This window comes from Capra hircus, chromosome 5 (genome assembly GCF_001704415.2).
Source record: "Capra hircus breed San Clemente chromosome 5, ASM170441v1, whole genome shotgun sequence".
In the NCBI taxonomy this organism is placed as follows: Eukaryota; Metazoa; Chordata; class Mammalia; order Artiodactyla; family Bovidae; genus Capra; species Capra hircus.
This window is the reverse complement of record NC_030812.1, coordinates 43,821,288-43,830,149: the sequence shown is the minus strand read 5'-3', so window position 1 is coordinate 43,830,149 and position 8,862 is coordinate 43,821,288. Positions and strand designations below refer to the sequence as shown.

The following is an 8,862-nucleotide window of genomic DNA, read 5'->3' as shown; positions in this document are numbered from 1 at the left end:
TACATAACATATGTACACAGATAAATATAGACTTATAGATAGATGCAGCAATCTTACAGCTCTCAATTAAACATTTTAATTTTAACCACATTCAGGTACAATAATACAAAACTCAACAGCTTATGAAAGAATCGTTAGCTCTAAATGGTGTTTCTGCAGATGGAACAAGTTAAGTTTACACACTCAGATGGCTGTCCCGTTTTACCAAGATTTATGAATACTCCTTCTAAGATTTTTACCTGTCTTTAAAAGGTAATTTTATGAAGGCTGTGGACAAAATCTGGAGTAAGGGAGCTTATGGAAATATCAAAGAACAGTTTGTTTTTAAAATCTATATTTTTTTCCAGTCCCATGTTTGCTTTAGGCAACAGTTATTACGTTGGATGCTTGCATTTCAAAGATATGGTAAGGTCAATATTTCTATAGCACTGAGAAAAAATTGTAGGGTTTATCTAAGAAGGAATTCAGGAATATTTGCCTATTATCAGAAATCTAAGTCAATTACTATAACACTTTGTTTAACAGAAAGATAGCATAGTTCAAGGATATTTAAATTAAAAAAAAAAAGTTTGTAGCGGAGCCCCAAAATACGGGAAGGTCTGGACATGGTGGTGTCTGCTTAGACTATAACAGACAATAAATCAAGCCTACCTGTGCGTTTTCTGGACCTTTGCCAAAACTCTTTGCCAGCTATCTTTATTTAATTTTTTATACGAGCTTGATGACATCTGCAGTTATTGATGCTTATTTTCTGATCTTCCCCTCCTAATCTTAAGAAAATGTTTTTTTTTTTCCCTCACACTAACCAAGGTATTCTATACTTATCTTTCTCCTTCTTTCTTTCTTTTCGTTGCAATTTGATCTTCCCATAGGTAAAAATAAGACCTTTGTTAAAACGCGAGCTCTCTTAAAATTACTTTTAGGTGTAAAAGTTTAAATCTTAAGTAAACGTATTCCAGTTGTGATTCTCAACCAGTGAGTCTATTATGGCTTGAAACTATTTTTAGGATTTAACCATGGACACAAGAGGTGTCTCTTAAGAAATGTAGCCCTCTCAAGATCCAGAGCCACTCCAGAGAAAGCCTAAGGAAGGAAAGACCTTCCTTGTTATACGTGAAAAAGAAACCTCTATCTCCCACAAAGTGAGACACCTTGAATCACTGATCTCCTAACGTGTGTTACCTGAAAGGGGATACTGCTATGAAAGTGTTTCCTTCACAAGCCCGGTAACGAAGGTAGAGGCGATAGACGCCTTCAGAAACTGAGACCACTTGCTAAGACAAAGTCCTTTGAGAGCCAGCACGGTTGGACAAAGAGAAGGTTGCCTGTCACTTACGGCTTAGGCTCCCAGCTGGCTGGCCAGCTGCGGACGCAAGCCTGACAGACAACCTGCACCCCCCGGGTGGCAGAAACCAGAGGGAGTATTCTCACCGGTGACAAAGCCAAGTTCTCAGTTTGTAAAACAAGGCAAATAGAGATTCTCATCTTATGGCTTTTCATCTTTATGGCAAATGACAGAGTCAAAGAAACATAACTCTTTCTGGGAGGTTAAGAGTTAATAACTATAGGTGTTGATTACCAAAACCAAATTCATGAGAGTTATGATTCAAAATCTATTTTCACAAATGTTTTTCTCCTGCTGCTGTGAATTCAGAAAGGAAGGGACAAGGAGAAAGTTTTATCCTCCTCTCTTGAGTGCACTACAGAGAGCTGGGAGACTGACATGGTAAGAATTCTTAATTTCTGCTGATCTGTTGTCGGTTATCCCGTATCTCAACTGCAGTCTCTAGGGAGAGTGGAGTGTTCCAGCTTGTCACTGTTCCATCCTCATCACTAGAAACCGTACAGGATGAAACATTTGTTTCCCTTTTACCCTTTTCAGTTTTTGACTGGGTCTCTGTAAAAGGAAACAAGTCGCAGAGATGAGTAACTCAAAGAAGTGCTGGAATTTGGATTTATAGATCATCTTGACAAATAACAACATATATTGAGAGGAGACTACACAGAGAAAAAGAGTACTAGGTGCCAAGGGTGCCAAATTTCCAGATGATAAATACATTACAAACTGATGGAAGATAATATATTGTCAAAATGGCTGTTTTGTAGTCTTCTGGTGCTGTCTTGAGGCGGATAAGTGTTAAGGGTTGTTTCTGCACAAATTATGTTCTGCTTTCAGGATGATAAGCAGAGGAGAGAACATTTCTAGGATCTGATCCTTCTCAATTGCTTTCAGCTCAAAATAATCCTTGGGCAAAAGGCAAGATTTTGGGGTGGCATATTCTGTTATTCCTCTGTAGGTTTTACTATAAAGTTCCCTTGGTTTACAATGACACTTTATGTCCTAACATGGAAATTGAAGTAAGGCATTGTCAGAAAGGAGTTAGGAACGTTATTCACATGATGCTTACTGATTATAATAAGATATAGATTTATAAATTACAAATTTACAAGAGACAGCAAAAGTATTTAGTATAAGAATCTGGCTGAGCAGCATGATGCTGTGCTATATACTGATCAGAATAGGCAGTGTGTCATGTTCTTTTGTGAAAAGTATATATAAAATAATTTTAAGTGAAAAAGATAAAGACAATATGCTGCAGACATATAAAACAACTTAATGTAAATGCATGTTAATCAAAGATGGGAGCTCATTTTCAGTTGAGTAAAATGTTTATTCAGGTTTTTTTTCTTTAAACTTGCTCAACTTCATAATAAAATAGGAGGAAATTCCTCTTTTGGCAGTGCTAATCCCAATTTTCTCTGAGCAATGTCTTTAAGCAATCTCATTTCATTATTTTCTTGCAGATTAATTCTTGGAGTATCAGAATATCTCTCTTCAAACGTAAAAAGGAAAACTTTTAAGTCAGTGGACCAGAAAGCTCTTTCTGTTTTCCACATATCTCAGAGGGTGGAGTGACCAAACCAGCGAGATAAGAGGGAAGTGAAAAGATGTTACATAGCAAGTCCAGCTCACACTGGTCAGCCTGGAGGTCTGGCTTCTCAGTCAACGTGAGGGCTGTCCTTATTCTGGGGCTTCTCCTCCTTTCTGTCACTGTCCAGGGCAAGAAATTTCAGAGGTGTGAGCTTGCCAGAACTCTGAAGAAGCTTGGATTGGATGGCTATAAGGGAGTCAGCCTGGCAAACTGTAAGTTAACTCTTCTTCATCCCTCCATGTGGAACAGATGCTAATAGAGAATGAATAATAAGAAAGGGACTTTGGGTGAATTACTTTTTTCTTTCTTAGAGGGTTTGTACACTTACATCAACTTGTTCCTTTAGAATCAGATGTACAAGCTGAAGGATTGAGGCATGGAAAGTTCAAATTCTATACAATGCCAGGTTTGGTCTTGTACTCCTCTAGCACCACTGAGTTCGCCAGCTGGCACATGAAGGCTGACTACAAGATACATTTCAGCACCTGGGATATCTCTTTCAAGCACTTGGTGTCTGACTCTATCCATTTCCAGTTTAGAAGTTGGGTTCTTCAAGCCTGAGTAAGACTGTGTTTTTCTCATTTTCAATCCCCCTCCCATGATGTTGGGCTTTTAACAGCAAGGTTTTTTAAAACTTACATTGAACTCTTAAAACAGGGATAGTTAAGAACTATTTCCCTTCAATCAGCATCTATCTGAGGATCCCAGAAATGCGGTATGTAATGACATTTTATTATTCTGACTCTAGCTCATTAATTATTTTTCATTTTCTTACATAGAATTCAAGATGTTCCCTAAGGAAAAGTCTCTCTATATTTTAGTCCATATTTGTCAATGACATCACTATTTTTCAGGTAAAATTCAGACATTTCCCCTCCATAACTATTTTTGAATGAATGAGCCAATGGCTAGATGGATGGATGACATGGTCTTTCCTATTCAATGATTCTTATTGTCTAGATTCAAATTTGATACCCAAATTCACCTTTAGGTATCATAAGAAATTTTCTTTCTCCCCAAAAATCCTCATTTTCCCTAATAAAAGTGTTTTTCCACTAGTGTATACATCTGCATCAAACAACCAAACCCACTCAACAATTCTGTTGATTTTCTGTTCTAGGCTCAATCTTACTTGAGAGATGGGAGCAGAAGAGCATCTTTTAATATTTTTTAAAAATATATCATTTCATTGGTATTACCAAATGATTTGCCAATGAAAGAATTCTCTTAACAGCCCTTTAACACAAAAGTGTTAAAATATTTCACAAGTAAATACATCTTTATACGTATAAATAAGTCATTACTAAAGTAGAATTAGTTAAAATTGAAATAATTGGGCTATGAACTCTAAGTCTAGTTGTGTTGCTGTTTATAATCTAAAAATATTTTTATTCAGGGTTGTGTTTGACCAAATGGGAAAGCAGTTATAACACAAAAGCTACAAACTACAATCCTAGCAGTGAAAACACTGATTATGGGATATTTCAGATCAACAGAAAATGGTGGTGTAATGATGGCAAAACCCCCAAAGCAGTTGACGGCTGTCACGTGTCCCGCAGCAGTAAGACAAGATGATGTTGAGTGATGGCTCAGGCCACAGCTGGTTATACCTATAAGAATAGAGATTCAGCAGAAATGAAAATGTCCTGAAGAGTTCATTAGGGACCTAGAAAAATTCCACCATAACTTCTGTAAACTCTCTATTATCCTTCTCCTAATTTCTTAACTAAGAAATTAAAGAACTTGTATCTTAAAAGGTTGCTGTTTGCTAACATACAGGTTAATTTACACATTTGTTTAATTGGAGTGAAATAAATATTCTATTGAGTTTCTTTTGAAATAGAGATAACATGTGCAATCTTAGCTGCACAAAATATTGGAGAACAATCCAGAATTTATATTGTTAAAATTTTATACATTAAAATTCCTAATAAAGAAGATTGGTCTAAGAATATCTTTTGTAACCAGGTAATTTACTTTAAAAAATATTTTGTGTTATAATCTGTGAAGTGAAAGTCGCTCAGTTGTGTCCAATTCTGGGAGCCCATGGATTATACTGTCTATGGAATTCTTCAGGCCAGAACACTGGAGTGGATATATATATGTTCCTTCTCCAGGGGATTTTCCCAACCCAAGGATTGAACCCAGGTCTCCTGCACTGTAGGTGGATTTTTTTTTTTTTTGGTAGGTGGATTCTTTACCAGCTAAGCCACCAATATGTACACATCCGTCCCACTTATGAACATGTAAGCAATGTATTTCACATAAAAAGAAACTGTAATAAATTTACTGCTTTACAATATGCTCTTTATTATACAAAATTATTTGTATCAACAAATACCAATCTTTATTATATTTCAAGAAGAATAAATTCCACAAAATAAATATTCTATAATTTATCTATCCAACTCACACTGTTAAGGACTTAGGCTATAAATTCTCCTTTTATTAATTGCTTTGAAACGTCTTGTACACACATCTTTGGGTGCATCTCTTATTATTTCTTTAGGTTAAACTTCTAATAATAGAATTGCTAAGCAAAAAACTGCTAGACCAGTTTCTGCTTGTTTGTTTTGTTCTGTTTTTGTGGTGCATAGTAAGAAAAAGAAGCTTCTATCACAATATTCAATAGTTCCAAAGGTTCCAATGACTTTGGAAAATGAGAAACAGAATGCTTTATTTCACGCCAAATTGGACGGAATAAAGAAAGAGTTTTCTGCCAACATTCACAGACACACTCACTCTTAAAAAACAAGTTTAGCTGTTTATTCCTCAACCGAAGAGAATTTAGTTGTTCTTTCATCAACCGAAGAGAATAAACTTAAATGAAATTTCTGTGAGTGTTGTTTTCATTTCTCACCACATTACTTTCATAATTAATGGAAAATGACATAGCTACAGCTGTAGCATGTGCAAAGAAGATTGCCAGCGAGCAGGGCATTACAGTATGGTATGTTGCTTTTGTTCGTTTGTTTTCTCCTTCCAGTTCTATTGAGATGTAGTCGACATTCAGCATTGTGGAAGTTTAGGAAGTATAGCCTAATGATTTGACTTACATACATCATGAAATTATTGGCACAATGTTTAGTGAACATCCTTCATGTCATATGGATGCAGAATTAAAGAAATATAAGAAAACTTGATGTGTGATGAAAATTCTTAGGCTTTACTCTCAACAGTTTCATTATAACATATAGCAATGTTAACTGTATTGATCACATTCCAAATTACATCCTCAGTGTTTATTTATCTTATTCCTAGAAGTTTGTAGTAGCTTTGACTGCCTTTGTCTAATTCCTCACCCCTCACCCCTCAGCCTCTAACTTCTGGTAACCACATATCTGACCTCTTTTTCTATGAGTTTGTTTGTATGTTTGTGTTTGAAGTATAAGGGACTTACAACAGTATGTAAGTTCATGTTACAGAGCATGGTATGTGTTAAGCATTAAAGAGGAGAGCTGGGGACTTCCCTGGTGTCCAGTGGTTGAGCCTTTTTGCTCCCAACACAGGGGATACTGGTCAGGGAACCACTTGCCATGTGATGGAGCAAAAAAAAAAAAAAAAAAAAGGTGATGGGGGGAGCTGGGGGCTTTTGGCAATGCCTCAGGCCAGGTGGGATTTTAGACCCTGACCCCACTACCAGGAATCAACGCCCAACCCCAGCATTGGAATGGTGGAGTCTTAACAACTGGACCATCAGGAAAGTCCCAGGTGAGAACTCTTTTATCCAACTTATGAGAAAAGTGAGGGAATATTCCCAAGTATGCTACTGAGAACTGAAAATTATAGCTTTAGGTTTATGCTAGATAATTTATTACATAGAAACAATCTATTTTCAGTGATTCAGAATCTTATTCTTTTACTCCTCAATTTATTTTAGGGGATTCTAGAGTTTTTAAGGTTTTACAGGCTCTACTAATTCCTTGTCATATCTTGAAATTATTTTGGAATTAAGTAAATGTGGAATGCACTCTGCAGTTGTGTTGTGGACTACACGGGACTCACCATTTGTGTTCGGCATTCTGTGCCCTAGTGAAGGCTTGGGGGAGATGTGAAGTCCTTGGTATACATGTCTCCAGTTAATAAATAGCAATACTTGGATCTGTCCGTAGACTCTGTTTCATGTACTGATAAACTACTTTGTTCTCCCAAAGGATCTGAAGTATGTATATTACAATGAAGCCATGTTTTAGCCTAAGTACCATTTGTTTCATCTTTCTCCATAGGGTGGCAGGGAAAAGTCATTGTCGAGACCATGACATCAGCAGTTATGTTGAGGGTTGCACCCTGTAACTGTGGAGTTAACATTCTTCAGCTCATTTTGTCTCTTTTTCACATTAAGAAAGTAATAGTTGAGTGAAAGCTTATACCATCATTCTTTCAAGCAAATAATGGTTTTATAGAAGCAGGAGCTGCGGTCTTTCAAGAGACTTAAAATGTATTAATATGCTACTTGTCTGATACTAGGCCTACAACATTTTTGAGTTTGCTATTAGAACTAATGCTGGTGAATATTTGCCTAAAACCTTAATTATCAAATATATCTCCAGCATATTCAGTTCTTAATCAAAACAAGATCATTTATATATCTTGCTGATCATGAAGGTATATAAAGGGGGATTTGGTGAGCTGTTGCATTTCCTTAATATTATTAGCTTAGATTCATGCATTATGACAGATTCAGAGGCCGATGAGTTTGCAAGTATTGAAATAATTGTTATTAAACAAATGTGAAGTTATGCTTGCTATAAAAAAAAAAAAGCATTTTCATTAAAAGCTTTGCAATTCATACCTTGTCTGTCTTTGTTTAGAGCCATTTAGTTTTTCTGAAGAAATACAAAAGTATATATTTGGGGAAAAATGAGCTGACACAGTAATTCAAACATCCTCACCTGTACACCATCAGATGGATATTGCTGAATAAAACTCCATAGGAATGCTGACAGATATCATTTAATTTTTTTTAGCTGAGCTGCACAGCTTGTGGGATATTAGTTCCCCAACCAGGGACTGAACCCCGACCCGCAACAGTGAAAATGCGGAGTCCTAACCACCAGACTGCTAGGGAATTCCCTTCAGTTTAAATTTGTAAGCATAAACCTCAAATGGGCCCTGAAGTCGGCTTGCTCATCTTAATGTCTTCTTGGCAGTCCTTCTGTGTGGCTGTCCCTACTCTCCAAACTGATTGTCACTATTTACTTCTCTCTTTTCAAAGTCCCAGCACACATGCCAGCTCCTAGCCTCCATACTCTGCCCTCAGTAGATGACCTGGCCTCACCTTACACTGACAGAAGCAGCTCATACAAAACCCTCCCCTCCTGGCCACCATAAGAGAGTTCACATCTTTCCCTGAACCTACCCTCCCTTCCTTCCCCTTTATCACTGGGGTGAAGGGGCCTTGCTCCTGCCAATGGCAGTGTCTCCACATGCAGTCTTCATCACAGCCCTCTCACCACGCCAGCTTAGGCTGTTTCCTGCATCCTGAGTTTCTCCCTCTCTGCTGGATCATCCGCATCACTGTGTGAACCACCCTGGTAATCTTCCAGCTTAGAAAGAACTCTCCGTGGACTCTATATAACCCTCCAACTACAACATTTTCGACTCCCTTTTACAGCAGCACTTCTGGGGTGAGATATCTATATTCACCCACTCCACGTCCTCACCTCCCTTTCTCTTTTCATCTGACTGCTGTCCTCACTCAGCTGAAAAGGTCTCCAGCCTGACTCCTCCCAGGATGCCTTGGGGCCGATTCTAGTGATCACCTGATTTCTGCTCATCCTACTGGATCTCTCAGCAGCATTTGACAGAGTGAACCACTTCCTGCTTCTGGAAAAATATTTTTTACTCAGCCTTTCCTTCTTTATATCCTGCCTCATTGGTGGTTCCTTTTTAGCCCTTCTTGGCTGGCTTTTTCTCTGCTCTTTGATTT

The 8,862-nt window shown here is 37.5% G+C and overlaps 1 protein-coding gene across 1 annotated transcript; it reads left to right on the top strand.

Annotated features, from left to right (window-relative positions):
- LOC102186462 (lysozyme C-3-like) lies at positions 2,935-4,887 on the top strand. The gene is made up of 2 exons (XM_018047959.1): positions 2,935-3,145; positions 4,330-4,887. Exons 1-2 carry the CDS (start codon positions 2,950-2,952, stop codon positions 4,506-4,508), a joined length of 375 nt encoding a protein of 124 aa, XP_017903448.1. The 5' UTR covers positions 2,935-2,949; the 3' UTR covers positions 4,509-4,887.